At 37.8% G+C, this 24,840-nt stretch overlaps 2 protein-coding genes and 1 long non-coding RNA gene across 8 annotated transcripts; all 3 read left to right on the top strand.

Annotated features, from left to right (window-relative positions):
- The first annotated feature begins 2,844 nt into the window (after positions 1-2,844).
- LOC133745118 (uncharacterized) lies at positions 2,845-5,487 on the top strand. Of its 3 annotated transcripts, none has more exons than XR_009863453.1 (5): positions 2,845-3,402; positions 4,532-4,678; positions 4,784-4,867; positions 4,953-5,042; positions 5,137-5,487. It is a non-coding gene; the product is annotated as an uncharacterized LOC133745118 (long non-coding RNA). The 3 variants fall into 3 exon arrangements; XR_009863454.1 differs by having other exon boundaries at positions 2,845-3,227; XR_009863452.1 differs by having other exon boundaries at positions 2,845-4,678.
- Positions 5,488-8,842: 3,355 nt separating this feature from the next.
- Positions 8,843-12,125, top strand: LOC133744024 (putative glucose-6-phosphate 1-epimerase). The gene is made up of 8 exons (XM_062172136.1): positions 8,843-9,690; positions 9,768-9,842; positions 9,986-10,042; positions 10,143-10,303; positions 10,414-10,548; positions 11,127-11,229; positions 11,310-11,409; positions 11,630-12,125. The coding sequence occupies exons 1-8, from the start codon at positions 9,595-9,597 to the stop codon at positions 11,797-11,799; spliced, it is 897 nt and encodes a 298-aa protein (XP_062028120.1). The 5' UTR covers positions 8,843-9,594; the 3' UTR covers positions 11,800-12,125.
- A 6,430-nt stretch (positions 12,126-18,555) lies between these two features.
- On the top strand, positions 18,556-22,907 carry LOC133744020 (probable inactive receptor kinase At4g23740). 4 transcript variants are annotated; one of them, XM_062172130.1, is made up of 4 exons: positions 18,556-18,713; positions 18,849-18,958; positions 19,367-20,695; positions 21,976-22,907. In XM_062172130.1, exons 3-4 carry the CDS (start codon positions 19,483-19,485, stop codon positions 22,647-22,649), a joined length of 1,887 nt encoding a protein of 628 aa, XP_062028114.1. In that variant the 5' UTR covers positions 18,556-18,713; positions 18,849-18,958; positions 19,367-19,482; the 3' UTR covers positions 22,650-22,907. The 4 variants fall into 4 exon arrangements, with proteins under 4 accessions (XP_062028114.1, XP_062028117.1, XP_062028116.1 ...); XM_062172133.1 differs by lacking the exon at positions 18,849-18,958 and having other exon boundaries at positions 18,559-18,713; XM_062172132.1 differs by lacking the exon at positions 18,849-18,958 and having other exon boundaries at positions 18,562-18,771.
- The last annotated feature ends 1,933 nt before the right edge of the window (positions 22,908-24,840 follow it).

A 24,840-nucleotide genomic window follows, 5' to 3' on the forward strand; every position in this document is an offset into this window, starting at 1 on the left:
AGTTGAAGATTCCATCATTTACAAATTCCTACGAAATTCATAATTTTCTCATCCAAACGCACCATAACTTCTTTCGCCGGCTGTTGAAATGGATAGAAGGGGCGAGTTTCGCGTTGTCACTAGCCGTTCGAGGCAGCATAACCGCAGGTGAGTCTAGTCTAGTGTGATTTTAATTTGTATTGGAGAGGACCTAACTATTTGACTTGGATTCAACTTTGGACACAGGGAGTTGGCATTGACAGGATTGAAAGGGAAGAGGCGGACTTGCAAGAACATGCCGATGAGCAAACCTGCTATGCTGTCGACCAGAGACGCGAGCTGGCTGCATTGTTGGGGAGTGAGTCTCCAGATGTGGAAGACCGCTATGTGCCAAAGATTCGAATCGTTGTCCATTGTAATGGTCATGCTCTATGCTTTTTTGCTTCTGAAATTAAAAATTGGTTTGTTCATTTTGATTGACTGAGATGAAAATGTGTAGGTTGGAATAGGCTGGGAAGAATGGCTGCAAGGTTGGCTCTCTTGAACGAAACTATCATGCTTGTAGCGCAATTCACAAGACTTCTGACTTCGAGCACATTACATTGCAAGAAATGGTAAGTGTACTATTGGTCCTTTCCCGTTTCTGTTCTTAGGAGTATGAAATTAAGTAACATACTTGAAGTTGTTTAGGTAGAATCCTTGTGGATGATGAACCATGGGAGTCGACTATTAGTAGGGTCATTGAGCAGGAGGATGCTATTGTGTTTGGGAACAAGTATGTCATTGTTATGACCATCAAGTACTGATTCAATAGTTTGTTATTTTTATTGTTATTGTGTGGTTGTGTTGGTTTGAATATTGTTTTCTTACTAAGGCAGCAACAAGGAGGAAACGGATTACATCCGATGGGGGGACTTTGGTGCTCAATATGTTATCGAGACTGATCCATCCTACTATTCCCTGGAGAAGATACAGACTCACTTTACTAGAACAAAAAACCTCATTTGTTCCTCACTGAAAACCAACATTTCATCGCTGTAGTATTTCCGCAAGGGAATTTTTTTCGTCTTGAATTCTTTGGAAAAAGCTCGTCAAGAAAAGTTTCAGCGACGAAAAAACTATTTCCTCGCCAAACCTTTTTTGCAAGAAAATTAATTTTTCTTGCTGTTAATCCTTGGCGACAATATTTTTCCTCACTCAAACTCATACTTTTACCTCGCGAGTATGAGCTAGGGTTTGGACCCTAGCTTACAGGTGAATTTGACATTCCTGGTTGATTATCGTTTGGATTTTATTTTGTTATGGATTTTTTTTCTAACTCTTGCACTGTTTACCAGGGTGGTGCTCGCAAAGTCATCTCTTGCATGAACTCAACCACACTACCACTGGCGGATCTAGGTACAACGTTGGAGGGACTCAAGCCCACCCCCAAAATTTGGGCTTAAAAAAAAGAAACTACATGTCTTATTCCGTACATTTTCTGGACCTAACTCTAACCTAGCCTGAGATTTCTCTCTCTCCATTTTCTGGACACATTATTCCGTACGTGTACACAGAACAAAAAAAAAAACCATATGAACATTGAAAAGATAGAACAAATTATCCCAAAAAATACAACCCATATGAACAGAACAAAACAAAACACACAAAAACCATATCAATAACAAACCATTTTCAAGCATTACATCATCAACGTTAACGTACATAATCAGAAACAAAACGATTGACCATTTCCTATATATAGACTTTGAATTCCTACTTACTCAAGGGCTCACCCATCTTTGCTTTCCTCCGGATTTTGCTTCTCCACCGTTGCCTTTGCCACCATCTCCACGAGCTGCCTCTCGAAATCACCTGAGCCTGGCCCAGAAGAAGCCATCACGACGACCACGGGACTCTTGATCTCCACTTCGAGCTTTACTTCAATTGGTGCTTTGTTCGTCAGTACCCGCACTTCGTTCGGTCCCTGGTTGAGCACCTTCTCGGCCGTTGGTCCAGTGGCGACCTTCAACACTCCCCCGAAAAGCTTGTAAACCATGGTACTCACTGACGTACTCTACACTGGCGGATCTAGGTACAACGTTGGAGGGACTTAAGCCCAACCCAAAATTTTGGGCTTAAAAAAAAAATACATGTATACTTTAAAAAAAAATATGGGTATACCCTTAACTCAAGCCCACCCGAAGTCTGGTCGAAATGTGACCCCAGCCCAACCTTTCTTCTTTCAGTATGCCACTTCCCCCGAGCGAAACCCTTGTTTTGTGTTGCTTGCCTAAGTTTTTAATATGTATCCTCTGAATCTCTGATTACAGTTGAAGACTCGAAGTGCCATAATGAAGAACCTAGCTCTTTCATAGCTGCGTCTCCTGCGAGTAAACGATACTATTCTTTTAACGACCGGTACAACAAGCTAAAGAGTGAACGTCCTGGTTTGAGTGTTCGGCGACCTGGTTTGAGTGTTCAGCCAATGTTGAGAGTGAACGTCTCTCGCCGTCTTCCATTCTTCACTTCTCTCAGAGATCAATTGATTCAATTCAATGTAAGTATAATTTCAATTTTGTTTAATTCAATCAATCCAATTTAGGGCAATTTTTAGGGTTAAAGATTGATCTCAAATTCAATTTCGTGGGTTGTAGACTTGTAGTGGATTGAAGATTACTGTCAAGGATCTGCCGTCTACGATGTGGATTTAATTGGCACTGGCAAGCTCAGTGGGTGTAGTTGTGTAGGTCTTACGCACTGGCGGATCTAGGTACAACGTTGGAGGGACTCAAGCCCACCCCAAAAATCTGGGCTTAAAAAAAAAACTACATGTATACTTCTTTTATTATTATTATTATTTTTTAAACTTGGTATACTCTTAACTCAACCCCACCTGAAGTCTGGTCGAAATGTGACCCTAGCCCAACCTTTCTTCTTTCGGTATGCCGCTTCCCCCAAGTGAAACCCTCGTTTTGTGTTGCTTGCCTCAGTTTTCAATATGTATCCTCTGAATCTCTGATTACAGTCGAATATTCGAAGTGGCCATAATGAAGAACCTAGCTCTTCAATCATATGTGCGCGTAAACGGAAATGCTACAGCCTACAACCTTCTTTTGACGACCGGTACAACAAGATAAAGAGTGAACGTCATGGTTCGAGTGTTCGAGCGACCTGGTTCGAGTGTTCAGAGAACGCTGAGAGTGAACGTCTCTCGCCATCTGCCCTTCTCCACTTCTCTCAGAGATCAATGATTCAATTCAATGCAAGTATAATTTCAATTTTGTTTAATCCAATCAATCCAATTTGGGGCAATTTTTAGGGTTAAAGATTGATCTCAAATTCAATTTCGTGGGTTAATTATAGACTTGTAATGGATTGAACATTGCGGTCAAGGATCTGCTATCTGCGATGTGGGTTTAATTGATGTGAAAATCAATCAAGGTCAGTAGGTGTAGGCGTGTAGTTCTTAGGAGGCTTCTTGAGTTCTTTTAAACTACATCTTTAATTGGGTTTAACAGATGCAGTACCATTTACTTCTCTCTGCTTCTCTCTTTCTGTTTATTTAAATGTTTAATTGTGAATGAGTCATTGGCACTATGAACTAGAAGTCTGGAACTATGAACTGGAACAAAATGTTTGTTTTCTAATTTCTATATTTGTTTATGTGACTATATATAGTTAAATTATCTCAAATGTTATAGGCGTGGTTCAAATGCTCACTACGTCCCCCTTGACTAGGTGTATCTTTTTTTAATTAATAAAATTCTCTCGCACCGTCGAGATTTTCCATAATTTTTTTTTTGTTTTTTTTTTTGTTTAAGAAATTCAAGCCCCCCCTAAGGTTTCAATAGTTAAATATAACGAGATTGAGAGAGTGAATTATTTGATATATCATTCATCTCACAATGGAGGCATATAAAGAGAATTACAGGAATACAATTGACTTACGTCTCTATTCTCTACCACACAAAGAATAGGTAAGTACTAACTACAATATAATTACAATATATTACATTCCTAATATTATACCATGACTCACGCTAACATCAATCCTGGATCCTCCACTGCACACTATCCATGTTTATAATTGGTGTCAATCACAATGAGTACACTCCTAATATTATGCATGAAGCTTGATTAAATGTGTTTTCCTTTTACGTATTTTGTTTAGTCCTATTAGAATTGACATCTTTGTTGATGATTCTAAGTTGGTGCTTATGCATTTTTGGTATGAGTTGCTTGTACAAGTAAATCGTGTATATATATAGTCCGGGGTATAAAAATGATTTCGATCTGGTAATTGAGTTACACTAGTATAGGTAAATTATTGATTTAAATATAACATACAAGAAGTACATGGGAAAGTCATAATGAACATGAAGAAGCCAATATAAATTTAGCTAGTTTCCGATAACTAAGCATAGCACATTAGCAATATGTGAATCATTCTGCATACATAATTCTAGTTTATTAAAGCCTCTATCATCGTTAAGGTCTGGAAACTTTGATGAGCTACTGTTATTTTGGCTTTAGTATAGCAACCACAAGTATTAACTTTTGTTTTGTTCAGGCTGTTCAAAACTATCTGCTAGTTCTCGACAGGAAATTGACTGGAGTGACCTTCTATACTCCCGACCCGCAACTTCTCTACATATGTGGAACTAAGTGTCATGCTTCAGAATAATGCAACTTATGCCTAGATCAAAGATGTTATTAAGTATGTCTTGTCACAGATTTTTTTTTTTTTTTTGGTATAGTCCATTGCTATTATATGACAATGCAGATGTTTTTGTTTCTGATATTATATTTACTTCCTTGATAGGCAAGAGTCTGATGGAGAGCTCAATGGAATCCTCGGATTCCGTGATGATCAGATTATGTCATCTTACCTCATTGGTGACAAGAGGTTAGTGGTTTGTTAATCATTTGTAGTTTGCAGAAATACCAACAGTTCTTTATCTTTTCAATACCCATATCCTGTTATCTTTTAGGTCCTGCATCTTTGATGCCCAATCTGGTACTGCAACGAGCAATAGATTTTTCAATCTTGTAGCCTGGTGCAACATGGAATGGGGTTTCTGGTAGGTAACTTTCTCTAGATTTTTACTGCTCATTAAAATTTTTGCGCTTCAACTTCAAACTTGATTTACAGAAATTTATTATTCTGTTTTGCAGTTCTCGTATGATGGACTTCATTTCATACATGGATTCACATCGCGTTTGAACCTGTGAAGATGCACTGCTAGTTAATATTTGAACTTTTAGTTAGTCTCCCCCACCCCCTCTTGGCTGAGTTGTAGAAACGGGGCATTGCACTTTAGCTTTAGTAGTTTTGATATTCGGAGAAATTTGATGGGGGTTGATATATAAGTATATGTAGGAGTTGTTCTCTTGATCTGTTTGTGTTTTCCTTTCACTCAAACAGGGCATTGCACTTTAGCTATAGTAGCTTTAGTAGTTAATTTTGATTTTCGGAGAAATTTGATGGGGTTGATATATAAGTATATATAAGAGTTGTTCTCTTGATCTGTTTGTGTTTTTCTTTCACCATACTCTTTAGTTTGTGTTTTTCTTTCGCTTTACTCTTTGTTTGTTTAAAGATGCGGTAGTTGAAAAAGTCAGCAGTGCAACTTGAAGCATGCAAAGCCACCAAAGACCTTTAGACCTGCTGTTATTTTGTTGAAGGAATTCTTGGTATTTCATTAGTTCATTGCACGGTTTGCACCCAAGTCCTCCATTTCCTCTTAACCATTTTTGGTGACCAATCCTTTTGATTTCTGGGTGGCTTTTAATTTTTTGCTTCTCATATTAAACCTCGGTTCTTATTTTGAAATTGCGAGTCAAAACTCAAAAGTAGGAAACAAAGGAATTCCCTAACCATTGCTCAGAGTTGGGACAATGTCCAGTTGTCCACAACTGAAATAGTCCATAAACTTTTGTATTTAACCCACTTCATGCTTTCTTCTCTAACATGGAATCCTGTCGAGTCCCTTGAACCGTTTTTCTCTGTTTACGTCATTGTCTTCATGAATTATCAGAACGTAGACATCAGAGTGTGCTTTCTCTAGGGAATCTTTTGCCTACGTATTTAGAGCTTTAGACTCGGCTTGGCAAGATGAGGCTCAATGATCCCAAAGGATAATACTTATATTCATTAATCAACGCCTAAGAAAAAGATCGCTTCAATTATATATCGATCATAATTTTCCTCTTTTCAATGGCCCATGTTTAATGCAGAAAATGTGATCGGATGGTTCAACTCAAATAATGCAGAGTACATTGAATACATCTTGCAAACTACGTTGAAACTCCTCCTTTACCAGCAATCGTGAATAACAGTTTGTTTATTTCTCTTCACGTGCTCTTATACAACAACAATGAGAATTACGTAAGAGTTTTTTTTTTAAATCTCAAACGATGTGAAATCAGAACTCGAAACGTGGAAGATGGAAGATGGAATCTAAAAGTAGGGGCAGAAAACTGATAAAACAATTTGTGAACAACGGTAGAAATAAGGAATCTCCAGTGGTGGAAACTTCAAATTGCACGTTCTATATATATTTTCTATTATCCTTTTTTCAAATGGGTAGTTAATTCTGTTAAAGACGATCGCACATTTCTTACTTGAGACTTGTCTATATCACGTGTGGAAACCCAGCACTGTTTCATATTCTCCTTTAGTCTAAATTTCTGATATATATATATATATATATATATATATATATATAGGTAAATATTTGTTTATTTGTATTGTTACTTGTATTTTTATTTATTTAGTGTGAAGAGATAAGAAGGGATTTGTTTTAGTTGTGGATGGGGGGTTGGAGATAGGAAGAGAACAGGGGACGAGAAAGAAAAAGGAGAAGAGGAGAAGGAAAGAAAGAAGAAGAAGAGCAGGGGGATGAAGAGAGGAACAGAATGAAAAGGAAAAGGAGAGGGAGAGAATTAAGAAGAGAGGGAAATAGAGAGATGTTGAGAAGAAAAGAAAACAGAGAGGTTTAGGGTTTAGGCTTTCCTCTGTTTTATAATTTTACTTGAATTTCTTTATTGCTCTATTGATGCTTGGTTAAGATTCATAGCTTTGCGAATTGGTTATGTGTGTGTTAGTACTTTTCAAATCTAATTCTGCCATTAATGATGCTTTCGGTTAAATTTTGGGCCGTTTCATAAATACCAACAGTCGTTTATCTTTTCAATACCCATATCTTGTTATCTTTTAGGTCCTGCATCTTTGATGCCCAGTCTGGAACTGCAACCAGCAATAGGTTTTTCAATCTTATAGCATGGTGTGACATGGATTGGGGGTTCTGGTAGGTAACTTTCTCTAGATTTTTACTGCTGATTAAAATTTTTGTTCTTCAACTTCAAACTTGATTTATAGAAATTTGATATTCTGTTTTATAGGTCTCGTATGATGGACTTCATTTCATACATTGATTCGCATCACATTTGAACCTGTTGAAGATGCAGTAGTAGTTACTTTTAGTTAGTCTCCCCCACCCCCTTTTGGCTGAGTTGTAGAAACATGACATTGCACTAACTTGAGTAGTTTTGATATTCGGAGAATTTTGATGGGGTTTGATAAATAAGTATATGTAGGAGTTGTTCTCTTGATCTGTTTGTGTTTTTCTTTCACTCAAACAGGGCATTGCACTTTAGCTATAGTAGCTTTAGTAGTTTTGACTTTCGGAGAAATTTGATGGGGTTGATATTAATATATAGGAGTTGTTCTCTTGATCTGTTTGTGTTTTTCTTTCACTATACTCTTTAGTTTGTGTTTTTCTTTTGCTATACTCTTTGTTTGTTTAAAGATGTGGTAGTTGAAAAAGTCAGCAGTTGCATTGCGAAGCCACCAAAGACCATTAGACCTGCCTTGTTATTTTGTTAAAGGAATTCTTGGTATTTCATTAGTTCATTGCACGGTTTGCACCCAAGTCCTCCATTTCCTCTTAACCATTTTTGGTGACCAATCCTTTTGATTTCTGGGTGGCTTTTAATTTTTTGCTTCTCATATTAAACCTCGGTTCTTATTTTGAAATTGCGAGTCAAAACTCAAAAGTAGGAAACAAAGGAATTCCCTAACCATTGCTCAGAGTTGGGACAATGTCCAGTTGTCCACAACTGAAATAGTCCATAAACTTTTGTATTTAACCCACTTCATGCTTTCTTCTCTAACATGGAATCCTGTCGAGTCCCTTGAACCGTTTTTCTCTGTTTACGTCATTGTCTTCATGAATTATCAGAACGTAGACATCAGATTGTGCTTTCTCTAGGGAATCTTTTGCTTACGTATTTAGAGCTTTAGACTTGGCTTGGCAAGATGAGGCTCAATAATCCCAAAGGATAATACTTATATTCATTAATCAACGCCTAAGAAAAAGATCGCTTCAATTATATATCCATCATAATTTTCCTCTTTTTAATGGCCCATGTTTAATGCAGAAAATGTGATCGGATGGTTCAACTCAAATAATGCAGAGTGTACATTGAATACATCTTGCAAACTACGTTGAAACTCCTCCTTTACCAGCAATCGTGAATAACCATTTGTTTATTTCTCTTCACGTGCTCTTATACAACAACAATGAGAATTACGTTGTGAAATCTCAAACGATGTGAAATCAGAACTCGAAACGTGGAAGATGGAAGATGGAATCTAAAAGTAGGGGCAGAAAACTGATAAAACATTTTGTGAACAACGGTAGAAATAAGGAATCTCCAGTGGTGGAAACGTTCTATATATATTTTCTATTATCCTTTTTTCAAATGGGTAGTTAATTCTGTTAAAGACGATCGCACATTTCTTACTTGAGACTTGTCTATATCACGTGTGGAAACCCAGCACTGTTTCATATTCTTCATGGCTAGCTGGTTGCCATGTCTTATACGTAAATTACACATAAAAACATAGGCTTTAATTTATTAAGCTTCCATATGCAAGTGGTACTAATTTATTAGTAGTCATGAATTCCTCTATCTATCTCTAATTTCTGACCCTTCAATCTCCTTTTCTTTGAATTAGTGATTCATATACAGATTCATCTTTGATTCTTTCTTCTGGAAAAGGTCTTGTCATTTGTCAACCTCATTTCTTTTTATTCCAAATTTTCTTCCTTTTGGTTGGACAAAGAACTGTTTCAATCACAGACACGTTTTGTTTTCTTGTTCGAAACCGCCATTTTGGGAATTTTAGGACTGTTTGGTCCAAATTTTGGAATCTCCACACGCTTTTTGGTCATTTGACTGCACAAAGATTTGAGCTTTCTACTGATTTTCTTCACCAAAAGCTGGATCTGTTTGAAAGTTGGAATTGGGTTTTTCATTAATTTCTTGGCTCTGTACGTTTTTGTTGGTGAGCTTGTTGCTGAAGAAAGATTGAGTTAGTTGAACTGGTGGTTGGGATTGGTTTTCAAGTTCACGGGAAGATTGGTTTGTTGTCACAGGAAAAGACCATTGAAAAGTTAGTGATTCTCAACTGTTTGATCGATTAAATGCCCTGCTGAACTTGTATACTACTTTTCTCTGAAGCCAGTTCCAAGCCCAAGGTCTTGTTTTTGGTTGAGAAAGATAGAGAGCTTCCTGTTTCTTCTTCTTGTTTGTTTAAATTGATGTGCTTTTTGTTGAAAATTTGAAATGAATCATTCTGGAGCAGCAGTAGTTGAAGTTACAAAAGACAAGAATGGAATCGATCAATTTCTCCTTCAAAATCCTCGAGGAGCTTCCGCTAGGGTAAACTAGACTCTCGTACCTCTTTATTTGCTTATTGTTTACATGCATTTTGATTTTGTTATGTGAATATAATCCAGGTTAGCTTATATGGAGGCCAGGTTTTGTCCTGGAGGAGTGAGCGTGGCGAAGAATTGTTGTTCATTAGCAGTAAGGTAAAGATCTTCAAAGTTTTCATTGTTGCCCCTTCATTGTCTAATTTGTGTTTCATAAAGAACGTGTACAATATGGACTATTCTTTCTTGTTGCAAATTACATAGATTAATTCTGTCAATCTCCCCTATTTATGTTTAAACAGGCAGTCTTTAAGCCACCAAAAGCAGTGAGAGGAGGAATTCCAATCTGTTTTCCACAGGTATACAATATATACACCTGTTCTTAACTTCCTATGCAGATTTTAACATAGGAAATTTTGATTAATTCGGGCTTATGGGTTCATGCGATTTGTGCTTTAGTTTGGAAATGGATCATTGGAGCAGAATGGATTTGCCAGGAACAGGATTTGGGCAATCGACAATGAACCTCCACCTCTAAATCCTAATGATTCTAATGGCAAGGCCTACATTGACTTGCTACTCAAACCATCTGAGGATGATTTGAAGATTTGGCCACATAGGTTTGAGCTTGAATCCTGAAAGTATCATAGTATGATAGCATGGCATATGCTTTATAACTTCAAAAATATATGTTCTTTCTGAGAAGATGATTTGAATCATGTTTTTTCAGCTTCGAGTTTCGTCTTAGGGTCTCACTGGCAGCAGAGGGGCATCTAACCCTGATATCACGCATCAGGAACATCAATTGCAAGCCTTTCAGTTTTTCAATTGCTTACCACACATATTTCTCCATTTCTGATATCAGGTACAGATTAAGAGTTTAAAATTTGTAAGCAAACCAAAAGCGAGTAGTAGCTATAGGGCTAGTCATCTTACCTTTTCCCTTCCCTATAAATTTGGTAGATGGTAGACCACAGTTGGCCATATGTCCCCAAATTTACACCAAAATGGGGTTCAACTATTTGTTTAAAGTTCTAAACAATGTGATTAAGTGTTTATATCCATGTTATTCTGGTAATAAATCTCTAACTATAATATCTAGCTACTGACTAATCTCTTGCAGTCAAAATATTCCTCTAACATTTCACAAACAAAGAAAGAAGAGAAATCTGAAATATGAGAACTTCATAGGAATGTTAATCATTATTTGCTTTGTGACATATATGTCAAGTAGGTCAGAAACAAAAGCTATACAGATCACATCATGATCAATGTCAGATACCAGTCCAATTAGAAAGGAGTAAGTGGTATCATACTTTTGGTTGATTTAGAATAAAGTACAGCATGAGCTTTGTTCGCCTTGTGTACCAATGAATAGGTAGTAGAGTGATTGTAAATTTTACATAGCTTTGAGAAATGAATTAGTATGATCTGAACTGACAGTGAAGTGAGGATTGAGGGCCTGGAGACTCTTGACTACCTAGACAATCTATGTGAAAAGGAGCGCTTTACAGAACAAGGGGATGCCTTAACATTTGAATCAGAGGTAAATCATGCTTTCCAAAACCTTCTCAACTTGTTAGTGAAGCCGAATGGTCCTCTTATGAAGTCTTCACTCTCGGACAGGTGGACCGAGCGTACCTTAGTTCTTCAGGTGCAATAGCTGTTTTTGATCATGAAAGAAAGAGGACATTTGTTGTACGAAAGGAGGGACTTCCAGATGTTGGTAAGATTCATGCCATTGACTTCAGTATTAAGAATTGCTATCAATAACTTTTAGCTTCCCCAGGAATTACAACTCTCTTTTGTCCTTAAGACATAGTTTGAGAAGTTCTGTTGGCACTTTAATAGTTAAAACAGCCACTTATGTGATCGCATATTTTTCATATATGTAGCACTTCGATTAACTAATGACTTTTGTGTTCTTCAACTTTACTTTTTCTTAGCGGTTTGGAACCCATGGGATAAAAAATCCAAATCCATAGTTGATCTTGGAGATGAAGAGTACAAACAAATGCTTTGTGTTGATGGAGCAGCAATTGAGAAGCCAATCACCTTGAAGCCCGGTGAGGAATGGACCGGCCGAGTGGAGCTCTCTGTTTTGGCTTCAAGTTAATGATCAAACGCTTGATCCTGACATGAGAGGTTTTCTGAAGACACCACACTCAAGAACAGAAGAATCACAAAACTAGTACAAGGGGGTAAACTTCATGTTAAGATTTCGTTTATTTGCAATAAGGTGGTGAATAAGAGCATGGTCACCTTCTTTTAATTTGGTGATGCTTGCTAATTAAGTAATTATTGAGGAAGTGGGAGATGTGTTTTTAGTTTCTCCCCCCATTGTAGCTATAGTGTAAAACCTACATGGGTGATATTCCTACATATTGAAAGTGTACATTGAACTGTAGAGGCAGTAACAAAATTAATCTATGCTGTTGCTTCTTTTTTTTTTTTGAAAGGATATTGCTTTTTGTTAATCTATGTTGTTGCTTTAATTGTGAGGGAAAAAAAGGGGGTAAAAATTGGAAAAAAAGGAGGTAAAATTTTTTTAAAAAATTATATAAATATCAGAGCTTAGTTTCGATCCAGGGACCTGTGGGTTATGGGCCCACCACGCTTCCGCTGCGCCACTCTGATTTGTTGTTTATATTTGTAAAGATTTTTATATATCACAAGGTATGTATTAGGCCTCTCACTGACAAATATCTGCTTATCAGTACTTTTCTTTTATCTTTTCCATTACACGTCCCATGCCTCACCACATTTGAAATTTTGAATCAATTTTTTGTTTCCACGATAATGACAAATGCATTATTGATGCTCGTCAACAATTTAGTTTATAAAATATTGTGATAATCTCTTTAACTTCTGGAATTTTAATCCATCAATGTAACAATATTTGCAATTTTGTTATTATGATATTCAGAAACGAAGTTAGAATCTTATTGTCCTATGGTACAAGAAAAAAAAAAACAAATATTGTACATCCTTTTTTTTTATATACGAATATTGTACATCCTTTCGTCATTATGAACAACAGAACAAATATTGCTACACTTTGCTGAAATTGCTTGAACAAAAATACAATTCAGACATCTCAATTTGCTATTTGAACATTTTCTAATTTTTGTAAAATAGGAAAAAAATTTACTCCTTCTATAAATGAGGTTGGGTTTTTTTTCTGTTCGTAGTCTCGAGTAACTAGAGATGTCCTACATTTATTTTTCATAGTTGAGTGCTCCGCGAAAACAGGAGACAGAAACTACATTTATTTTTCGGCGCCTGTCCGGCGGCGCCCCCGCGTCGACCATGGCTTCTGGCCTCATCGACGAATGGCGGGTGTTGCTGGACTGGTCTGTGGGGTCTCGAGGCTTTAGGTTTTGCTTTTTCTTTGTTGGTCTGGGCTCTGTAAGATGTTTCTCTCCTCTCAGGCGGCAGCGCAGGTGTGGATGATGAGCGATTGGCGATCGGCGGCAGTGCAAACATGGAGTAGGTAACCAGATCATGGCGGCGACATGCCATGGATCGTATGGTGTTGGTTACTGCTCTACGTTGTGTCAATAGTCGGAGCCTTCGATGGTGGAGCTTTCAATGATGGTTTCAGGCTCTCAAGCCGGTGGAAGCAAACGGGCGATAGGGTACAATAAACTCCTTACTGGTTTTTGGTTTGGGTTCGTGGTTTTGGCTTGGATCCCACCGAAAACAGGCAGGGGGTTCGGTGTGGATTGTTGTGTGGGTTGAAGTTCTTCGGCGAGGCGAGCTTGAAGGGATTGATTTATGGTGGTGGTTTGCCGGCGGAGCACCTGGAGAAAGAGAAGAGGATTGCAGCGGCTGGTTTTTGTTTTTGTTTAAGGTAGTTTTTTTTGTTAGGTTCTTCTGGTCTTTAGCATGTCCCTACTCATTTGAGCTAGGGTTGGGTCAAATTGAGGTGCCATGGATGTGGTGTCTTTCCTGGGGACGAATCGGTTTATTGTCAGTTTTATCTTATGGTCAATGTGCTGACGAGCGATCCTTGCACGTGGTCTAGTATCTTTGGGACATGGTGTGGAAGAGGGCGTTGGTTTTTCTAGCGGTTGTCTATAAGGTAGTATCGATATTCTCGGGATTCTATGCAGCCCGAGAAGTTAATTAGGCGATATAGGTGGTTAGGGGTTGAGCCCCTTCAGCTCATAGAGATCATTCATGATGACGGACCAGTAACTAGTTTAGGTTTCAAAGAGGAGAGTGGGGAATTCTTGTCCACCATTAGTCTTTCCCGTATTATGTAATCTTGTTTATCTTTAATAAAGGATTCTTATTCTCAAAAAAAAAAAAAAAAAAAAAAAACTTGAACAAAAATACAATGAGAAACCAGAACCAACCTCAGAAATTGCGATGACATTGCACAATAGACATGCACCTTGTGTTCCATATGTACTTAATACTAAAATCAATGTAGCTGCAAAAATGGTTCATGGTTGAGGACTTAAGGACAATATGCAGAAACATATGCTCCAACATGCTCGTGAAGTTGATAACAACCTTGATGTGTTAGTCTGGGGATAAGGAGGAACAACGAAAAGCATCCCTCAACAACTCACTTCACTCCTAAATCAATGAAAAAAGTTGGTTTCAATGAGAATAAAACCATGAGGTCCCTCCCAAAAACTCATCTATACACTCCTTCATGAACAATAACAGACCACTTCATCATTTAAATCTTAATAAATAATAACGGGCGTGGGGCTGAGCCTCCCAGTTAGGCTGGGTTCCAAACCCCTTTTCAAAAAAAAAATAACAGACCACTTCATAAGTGATTAATAGTCTTGGCATTATTCAGTTTTCAAGTGAAAAACAAGGTTTGACCTGTCCGCCCTTAAGTTACAAAGCTCCCACAGGTTGCGCTGTAAAGTTTAGTCAATTAAGAGAAAATACTATATGATAGCACACAGTGATCATGTCCAGTATCATGAAACTCTAGAAACAAATTCATATGCATTAATTAGAGCACTCTTCAATTCCTTAATGCATGGCCCTAGGCAATATCTTCTTCACCTCACTTGCCAAACAAGAGCAACAAACTAAACAATGCTACGAACAATGCTTGATATTGAGTTTGGTTCGTTGGTTCGATATTAAAATGACTCAATTTCTCTAAAGTGAGATAAACAAACTCAAATGGGTTAAAGGGTTTCAATTTCCTCTATTTTCAACCATCATTTTTCTTAAGGTCTTTTTAAATGTACCTAGCAAATCTCTTAATACACCCAACAATTAATTTATTCTAAATACTCTTTTTATATAGCAATTACCTTCCCCAAAATGCCCTCACCTTCACTACCCAGCAAAGAAAATAAAGCCTTATTTCAGATCTGCGTACCCAACCTAAGCAAACCCACGGTGTACGACAACTTCATTCAGTGATTTGGGTCTAGTATTCAACACATACTGAAACGCGACATGATTATACTCCATATTCATAAAGAAAGCTTGTGAATATGGTCTTACACTCCTCCTATGAGTAAAGGCTAGAGTTCATGTGTTATGGGAGATGGATAACAAAGGTTTTGATCAGCAAACAGAAATAATATTAACATTGCAAACTCAGCAGTACACACAACATCTTAATCCACGATCGTACTTGAATAGTTTCCTTCTACCAATAAGAATTGTCACCCAACAAAAAACGATGGATCAAAGAAAGGGTCACAGTAATCGATGGCAAAATTCACTAAACCACTCGCCCTAGCCAACTCAACATGGAGAGCATGATTGTGAGATTGCGAGATTGCTGTTAATAAATGAGTTGGGTGTGTTTTTCTGAAGAACACCCAAATTTGCTGGGTACAAGGATGAGGGTATTATGGGGAAGTTAGCTAGAAATATATAAAAATACTTAAAATAAATTAGTTGCTGGGTGTGTTAAGAGATTTGCTGGGTACATTTAGAAATACCATTTTTCTTATGTATGTTCTTTTTCTTAAGTTAAAACATGAAAGAGAATTTGTTTTTTTTTCCCTCTATTCCAAACTCTAATTTATATACCAGCCTATCAGGTGAGACCAAATAGTTTTTTTTTTTTTTTAATAAGAACTGGTGCGGCTGCCCTCAAACCTTGATTAATGAAATCGTAGAATACATGGAGGGACATGGAACCTATACCCCAGATAACAATATGCATAAAGAGAACTTCTTAAGATAATAACAGGAGTCTCAACTAAAACAATATATTATAACAAACACCAACTAGCGAAAAGACCAAATAGTTATAAGTTGACTAATGTTTAAGTAATCAGTGCATGATACAACTTATATGAGTCTTAAAAGAGGTAAAATATCACTCAACCTAATCCAATGAAGCTATAGCTAGTGTCTCACTCACAGTCATGCTTACTGAAGGAGATATAGTACTAGCCTATTCCATAAATTAATATTCCCAATCCAAAGCGTATGAAGCCAGATTTAGCAAATCAAAAAGCTAAACATGAATTAGACAGCTGCAAATGACCTGTATCTTCATGCAATCCCAACACTACAAAAGGAATGCAAGCCAAATCAAAGCACAAACAAAAGGTTTAGGTGCTATTGGATCATATTTTGGAAACTTCCAATTACTACACGAACCCAATTTGCTTTAATAATTGGATTCTCCCTATAAAACTATAAAAGAGTCTGCAAATAAATGAGAGTAGCTCTTGGAGACTATGCATAATCGGTGCATGATTCATTGCCTGATATGCATGGGTGCCCACCACCACACTAGCTATAGCTAAGCTTTAAAACTGAACCATAAACTAAGCATTTTGCACCAACCCAGTACGGACATTAACAATGGCCAATGGAGACGTGAAGCATTTGTGATTGAAAAAGAAATGCTAGTTCACAGTTGGTTGAAGCTAGCCATAAAGTTAGAGACATGCATTAAGACAAGGGTGGTTGTGTTCCTAGAGTAGAAACTCAAGAATCAAATTAATAAGATTTAATTTGTATGTGTATACTGTTAACAACCTAGATTAGGTCATCAAATAATGGTCTGTGTTTAAATTACTATATACTATTCCAACTAACGTAAGCTATGGGAATCAATGAAAAAAAAAATGAGGAAGAAAACAAATGAATAAGAGCAAGAGAAACCAGGAAGATAATGAGAGACTGATGGCTTTGTGTACTGGTTTTCAAGGGTAAGAGTTTGCTAAATGCTTTTCAGATAATTTTCAGCTTCTTCTTTAATTTTAGGATTTGATGCTGGTCACAGCAGTGGTTGGGTATGGTGGATATAGATTTAATTGTATGTAATTATTTATGGTTATGATTAAATAATGGTGAAATGGGACCATTGCTTAGAGTGGTAACAGTAGCAGGTGCTGAGATAGAAGAGGCTTTTGGGTAATGGAAGCTTAGCTGGTTGAAAACATAGTGAATTGCATTGACTTATAACACCCAATTCTATGAAAATAAAAGGTTGTTAGTAGATTCCTGTAGTTCTGACTTTGTTCATCTTTTCCAGTAATGATTATAGTAAGAGTTAATCTGCTAATTACTTTCAGAAAATCAGGATTTGGTGGTGGATTTCAAGTGGGGGCAAAATCCTTAATATATAATCTAAAAAAGTGATTCGATGATTTGATGCTAATTACTTGTAATACAGGTTCTGAGTCTGTAGAAAAACCTCCCAAAGTGGAATGTAATATATTTCTCTTGTAAGTTCTTGTTTGTCATGTGTATGACAAATTGCCTTAAAAAAAGCTTGTAGTTGGTAATCATAACGAATTAGCGTGAGAACTACTACCATCTCTCTCTCTCTCTCTCTCAAACAAAAGATGCAAAACCGCAAGTTATGGAAATGGAGTGTAACATTTGATAAAAGTAGGAGTATGGTACTATAGGAGAAAAAAACAATTGAATCATTTTTGGACCACGAACAAGTAGTTGATTGTTTATTACATATGACAACAAAAGAAAGTTACTTCTAGAGTGTTACACATGATTGAGATGTATCTTATTTGAAATGGATTGAGGGTTGAGACAAAAGGAAAACACTAGTTTATGGTGTTTTAATTATCTTCACTTTTTCTATGTAAGGAGTGCTACATAGAGGTTCTATGTGGGATCATATGTTTACAATTGAATAGCATTGCAACACTTGAGTGTATTATATACTTACATGCACCTTTTCAACTTCTAAAATTGAACTCAGTTTAATGTATCAAATCATAAGGGACACTTTGTAATTCTATTTTTATCATGATTTCTTTAAAAGTTAACTGTTGTGATACTACTATTGACGTCTTAAGCCATAGTATTTCTTCATGTCTTTGCTTTTTATCAAGTCAGCATCTAGGGCATCTATTTTGAAATCTAATTTTTGCTGTAGAATTAAGTTTTTCACCTCGTAAGATAAAAGTACAAAATGAAAAATGAAGGTATTGATACTTAACAAACAAGTCGTCGTGATTCATATTACATTTCCTTTAAACCTTTACCAATCAAAATCCTTTCTTTAATTTCTTGATAAATTCCATATCTAATGAGATAACTAACTACTAAATGTAGCACATGATTGACTTTTAATTTGGTAATCAATCTAGGGTACATTAATTAATAGGATCAATGTGTTTAACAACCCATAGCTAATTAAAGAGCCGCCGTCGTCCAATCCACCCATCCAATCCCGGCCCCCAGAATCAACCGTAGACCTCGCCGTTACCGTTATCAAAACGACAGCGCAGTACGAGAAGCACGTTCAAGAAATTAAAAACACACCCCACATGTCTGCCAATAAACGACAACCACGTCACCATCTCAACCACACCCCCCATCACCATTAACGGCGTTCCCGCTCCACTTTATAACCGCCTCCCCCCACCTCTTCCGCCATATTAGGCTCGTTTTCACGGCAAGCTCTGCTCAGAAAAAAAAAAAGCTTCACGGTTTTCTCTGTTCATTTCAACCACGCTTCTAAAACCGTAACAAGGGGGCGTTTGGTAATTTGCTCAGCCACTTGTTTGTTCGTTCGGTTTGGGTGGCAGTTTCAGAGAGCCATCATAACTTGTACGTTTCTCCACTGCCCAATGTGTTCGCTGTGAGCCAAACACAGTCTTTATTTTTGGTACAATTACTTGCTCAATGCTTCCACGTTTTGCTCTGTTTCTGAATAGTGGTTTCTTTGGATTGTTTTGGTCACAGAGGCATAGCTCTGTCTAGGTTTTTGTACTTGGGTTGGCTCCAAAAATCCAGAGGACGCTCTTGGGTCAGATCTGGAAAATTCAAAGGAAGGGTCTTTACTGTTTTGCTAGGTATATTGAGCTATCTGGGTACCTTTTTTTTTTCATTTCTGAGTAAAGAATTTTGGTATTGGGTTGTGCTATTTTTTTTGAAAATTTAAACCAAAAAGTTGGAGAAACAAAGAACAAAAAGAGAAGCTCGGTTTCTGGTGGTACTGACTTTGCTTTTGTGCATTATATAAAATAAGTACCTTTTTGACTAAAACACATTATTCAAAGCCTGCAAGAAGCAAAGCTCAAATTAATTTTCTTTTCTTTTTACAGCTTGAGTTTCTCAGAGTCACCTCAACTTTTTCTAGACAATTGCCTTGGAATCTGATCATTTTTCCCCCTTTCTCTTTTCCCTTTACATTCTGTCTTTTGTTTGAACTCAAATTTACTCTCTTTTTTTTTTTCTTTCTTTTCTATATTTGTTTTTAGTTCATCTCCAGCCAAGAACCACAGGGCAATGAAAAAAGTGAAGCCTTGCAGAAGAAACAGCTCACTCTCTGCTTGAAGAAGTTCTTGGGTTTTTGTTTTTGAGGGGTAGAAAAAAAATGACAGGTCTTTGGATTTTCTTGCTGGGTTTTGTTTTCTTGATTCATGGAAATGCAGACCCAGTTGAAGATAAGCAAGCCTTGCTTGACTTTGTGATCAACCACCCTCACTCTCGCTCTCTCAATTGGGATAGCAACACTCCTGTCTGTGACCACTGGACTGGAGTGACTTGCAGTGCAGATAAGTCCCATGTTATAGCCGTCAGATTGCCCGGAATCGGATTGAGCGGCCCGATACCGCCCAATACTCTCAGTAGGGTTTCAGGGCTTCAGACTCTGAGCTTTAGATCCAATGTGATTAATGGGCACTTCCCTTCTGATTTCTCCAATCTAAAGAACCTGTCTTTTTTGTATCTCCAATTCAACAACTTCTCTGGGCCATTGCCTGACTTCTCAGCTTGGAACAACCTCACCGTTGTCAATCTGGCCAACAATCGCTTCAATGGGAGCATTCCTGAGTCGATTTCCAATCTGACTCAGCTTTCGGCTTTGAATCTTGCCAACAACTCACTTTCGGGTGAAATTCCTGACATTGAAGTGCCCAAGTTGCAGTTCCTGAATTTGTCCAACAATAATCTGAGTGGTATTGTGCCTAAATCTCTGCAGAGGTTTTCAAGGGCAGTGTTTGGGGGTAACAACAACCTTTCTTTTGCCAATTTTCCGGCTGAGGTTCCTCCTGTTGCTCCACCCTGTAAGCCGAATCAGAAGTCTGGGAAGCTTGGTGAGACTGCATTGCTAGGAATTATTATTGCAGCGGCTGTTTTGGGCATTGTGGCGTTTGCATGTCTGATACTTGTTGTCTGCTTAAGAAGGAAAAGGGAAGATGGGCTTTCCGGGAAGTTGCAGAAGGGGGAAATGTCGCCGGAGAAGGTGATTTCGAGGAGTCAAGATGCGAATAATAGGCTGGTTTTCTTTGAGGGATGTCACTATGCATTTGATCTGGAGGATTTGTTGAGGGCTTCAGCTGAGGTACTCGGAAAGGGGACATTTGGTACAGCATATAAGGCAATATTGGAGGATGCAACGATTGTGGTGGTGAAGAGGTTGAAGGATGTTAATGTGGGGAAGAAGGACTTTGAGCAGCATATGGAGATTGTTGGCAATATTAAGCATGAAAATGTGGTTGAACTCAAGGCATATTATTATTCCAAAGATGAGAAGCTGATGGTATATGACTACCATACTCAGGGGAGCTTCTCAGCTATGTTACACGGTACGTTTGCTGTCTTCGTTCTTTGATGAATCTGTCTGCTGTCTTCATTCTTTGATGAGTCTGTCTATTGAAAATTTTTGAATGCAAATAGCATATTGCTGTAATCTTATTTTGGAGTTTGAATCCTATACATCATAGAGGTTGTCTTTTTATCAGTACATTGCTCTAGCTTTGGTGGAGTATTAATAGGAGAGGCAAAGCTTACAAAGAATTCAGTTAGTTCGCACAATTTATTGGAAATGTCGTAAGGATGTGATAGATGCTCGTTGGAACAAACCCAAAACCTAGAGGAATGCTACGAGGGTTTGCTCAATAGCTGTTTTGAATGGTTTTTGATTTGTCAAATATAACTGTGTCTTTGGCTCTTTGCTGTCTGGATGTATTACTGGTCAAACCTTAATATGATCCTGGTCCATGATCTATACTTTGTAGAATCTACTTTACTTCCTGCTTAAAGTGCTAATATTCTACTGGCTTTAGAATCTTTCCAAACTTGAATTTTGAATTGTGAAGGTTAACCATGACTTGGTTATTCAAGGATTGCTTTTGAGTCCAGTTGTGATAAATGCATGAAAATATCTAGAAGGCACCAATACTCCAATAGGGTATAAAGTCTTGTGGTTTATTACCCGCTATACCCCATCATCAAGGGAAACTGGAAAGTAGCTTCATTCTTTGCACCCACACACCAATGTTATTTTGCCGGCAGGGTATGAAGTTTTGTGGTACATCCCCTACTACTTTGGCCATCAAGGGAAAGTAGCTTTATGAGAGTATATGCACACACATAGATGTTGTTTTGTCTGAGACTTATAAGGCTTCAATATCTTTGACCAAGGATTAGGAGTTTGAAACTAGGATAATCCATGGTTAATCTATACAAAATCGATCAACATCGATGAGTCGTACAGGGTCAAACCTTGATGTGATCCTAGTATATGAGTTGACTTTTGTAGAATCAACTTTACTTGTTTCCTCTCTTCTAAGAACAGGCATCAGTGTTTTCCATTCCAATTTCCAAGCTTGTTTGTAACCATATGCTGCATCAGAAATACATTTCCTGAATGGTGTGGTGGTGTGAATATCTGATTTCAAGCATCATATGTTATTCTATTGTGAACCCCTACTTATATCTTCATCATGGAACTTCCTATGTTCAAATAAACAAACCTTTTTTGTGGTTGGTAATTGAGAGGAACTCAATCTTACTTGGCATTGACATGTCTTGAAGGACAATTTTCCTTTGACCTTGCTCTGCTAAACACTCTTTCCATTTTCAGGTAGAAGAGGAGAGGATAGAATTCCTTTAGATTGGGATACCCGACTAAGAATAGCTATTGGAGCAGCAAGAGGAATCGCTCATATACATACAGAGAATGGAGGGAAGCTTGTCCATGGAAACGTCAAAGCCTCAAATATCTTTCTCAATCCACAACAGTATGGCTGTGTTTCTGATATTGGTCTGACAACTATAATGAGCTCACTGGCTCCACCTATCTCCCGTGCTGCTGGTTACCGAGCTCCAGAAGTGACAGACACCCGAAAAGCAGCACAGCCTGCTGATGTGTACAGCTTTGGGGTTGTGTTACTCGAACTCCTCACTGGAAAATCCCCCATCCATACTACTGCTGGTGATGAGATTGTCCACTTGGTCAGGTGGGTTCATTCAGTTGTTCGTGAGGAGTGGACAGCAGAAGTATTTGACTTAGAACTGATGAGGTATCCAGGCATAGAGGAAGAAATGGTGGAGATGTTACAGATAGCTATGTCTTGCGTGGTAAGAATGCCAGATCAGCGACCTAAGATGCTGGATGTAGTGAAGATGATAGAAAACGTGCGGCGGATGGATAATGAGAATCGTCCATCTTCTGGAAACAGATCAGAAAGCACAACACCCCTCGGATCAACACCGCCGCCAGTAGTTGGAACACCACAATCGACCTCACAAGAGTGAGCCGTTTGGCATATTTCTCATCTGGCCATGAATTTCATTTTATCTCAAAATGTCGTCCTGCTCCAGTTAATGAACAAGTCTGCTTTTTTTTCTTTATCAACTTAATTGATTCCATTTAGGTAGAGTTAGGGCAACTCCAACAATAGGTTCTATTTGGGAGTGTTATTCTCATTTTAGCACCCCCTTATTGCACTATTCATATATGACTTAATTCTTATCTCCAACAAAGAGGTGCTATATGGAGGTGTTATTTCACTATTCTTGATTAAAATATATTCATATTATAATGTTGATGAATATTATATTAAAAGTATGTTAATATAGTTTTTTTTAAATAATATGTTAATATAGCTAAATACTTAAATAAGGTAAAAAAAAATATTTTAATTTTATCATAATATTTAAAAATTATTCTTTTCATTTAATTAGTTTTTTATTAAATGAATGGAGGATATTTGGTGTGAACTGTGAAGGAGATGGGTGAATGAATGAAAAATTGTGAAGGAGATCCTCCGTGAGGAAATAGAAAAGAATGGGTTGGTATTTATAGAATTTCCCACAATTTACTGTTCCAACGGGTATATTTTTTTTCCCTCAATTTTCTGGTAATTTTTTAATTTTTTTTTGGAACAAAATAGAAATAATAACCCTTGATTTAATAAGAGTCATTGATCACATTTATTCCTCAAATCTGAGCCGTCAGATTAATAGGGCCACTTTGAGTAAAAGCAAATAATAACCCATTTACTGGGCCCCATGAACAATATCCGAGTCTTGGTTTTGGAAAAGTCTCAAATATGAAACTTGGGATGAACCCAAGTCCTATAATTTTAGCACCAATTCCCCCTAAAAGACATTGTTGGAGATGAAAAATCCTATAATTCAACAAAATCTGGTTTTGAACCCTATTGTTGGAGTTGCTCTTAGGTCACATGTATCGGTGTATTAGTGAGACTGTTGATGCCGAAATGGCATTTCTTTTGGTGCTTTGTTACTCTGTCTTTCTCTCGCTCTCTAACCCTGCACACACATTTACTCTTCAGTTCTGGACAAAGCCTTTAGGCCCCGTTTGGTTGACCGGAATGTTACGGTGAGAAAATGAATTGTATTAATTTTCCTTTCAAGGATGGAATGGAATTGATTTAGCATTTCCATTTGTGGTGTTTGGAATAGGCCTGAGACTTTTGACCCGAAAACTCGCAGAACCGGCTCGAAACCGGCGGTTCGGTGCGGTTCCTGAACGAAAAATATAGGTTGTTTGTGGAAAACAGAACCGAGAGAGAAACAACCGGTTCGGTCCGGTTCCTGTATGTTTAAAACGCAAAAAACCGGAGAACCGATATAACGGTCTCCTTTTCCACCTGACATCCTATCATTAGCTTACAGATAACAGATCTAAAACCCTAAAATTGTAAACGCAGCCCCGATTTCACTCATTTCAGTTCTTCAATCTTCAGTTCTTCTCTTCTTCTTCCTCCTTCTTCTCGAGTCTCAACCTCATCCAGTCATCCCCGACTGAAACCCTAAAATTCGAAAACCCTATTCAGGCCTTCTACCATTCCTTCACGCCTTCACTCGATCGGCCGATCCTCAATTCAAAAATCCCCAAATCCCCAATTCTTCTGATTCCATTGATTCCAGTCCAAAGTAATGGCCTCTGAATGTTCTGAGTCAGGAACTCAATCCAGTCACTCCACTAATTCAGTAACTGGCAATAAGGTCGTGGCTGCTCCACAAAATGGAGATGAACAGAATCAAACATCATCTCCTTCTCCAGCAACTCGAGCTTCAAAAAGTAAAGGGAAGAAGAAGTTTGAGCCTGCGAAGAACACAAAGAGAAAGAAGGCCAAGAAGGAGAGGTCTGAAGTGTGGGAGCATTTCACCAAATTCGACAAGCCTTTACTGGAGGTTGTGGATGGACAGGAGACTGTAGTTGGCAGTACAAAGAGAGCTCAGTGTAAGTACTGCTCCACTCATTTAGCTTGTGATTCTAGGGAAAATGGTACTAGTTCACTTAGGAAGCATATAGAGCTAGTTTGCAAAGGGTATCCTGGTAGGAACAACTTAGAAGAGAGTCAACAAATATTAACCAGTGATGTGTTTGATCAGAAATGCTCTTTAGTTTCTAGGCAGTGGTCAGAAGATGCATGTCTAGATGCTGCATGTGTTATGATTGTGTTGGATGAACTGC

This window comes from Rosa rugosa, chromosome 4 (genome assembly GCF_958449725.1).
Source record: "Rosa rugosa chromosome 4, drRosRugo1.1, whole genome shotgun sequence".
NCBI lineage: Eukaryota > Viridiplantae > Streptophyta > Magnoliopsida > Rosales > Rosaceae > Rosa > Rosa rugosa.

What these genes read in the sequence shown, in the direction of transcription:
- LOC133744024 (XM_062172136.1), top strand. Translation starts at nt 9,595, where the DNA reads ATGAATCATTCTGGAGCAGCAGTAGTTGAAGTTACAAAAGACAAGAAT. An exon ending in CTCGAGGAGCTTCCGCTAGG is followed by an intron (nt 9,691 to 9,767) that starts GTAAACTAGACT and finishes AATATAATCCAG; the next exon opens with GTTAGCTTATATGGAGGCCA. An exon ending in CCTTAACATTTGAATCAGAG is followed by an intron (nt 11,230 to 11,309) that starts GTAAATCATGCT and finishes ACTCTCGGACAG; the next exon opens with GTGGACCGAGCGTACCTTAG.
- LOC133744020 (XM_062172130.1), top strand. Translation starts at nt 19,483, where the DNA reads ATGACAGGTCTTTGGATTTTCTTGCTGGGTTTTGTTTTCTTGATTCAT. An exon ending in CTTCTCAGCTATGTTACACG is followed by an intron (nt 20,696 to 21,975) that starts GTACGTTTGCTG and finishes TTCCATTTTCAG; the next exon opens with GTAGAAGAGGAGAGGATAGA.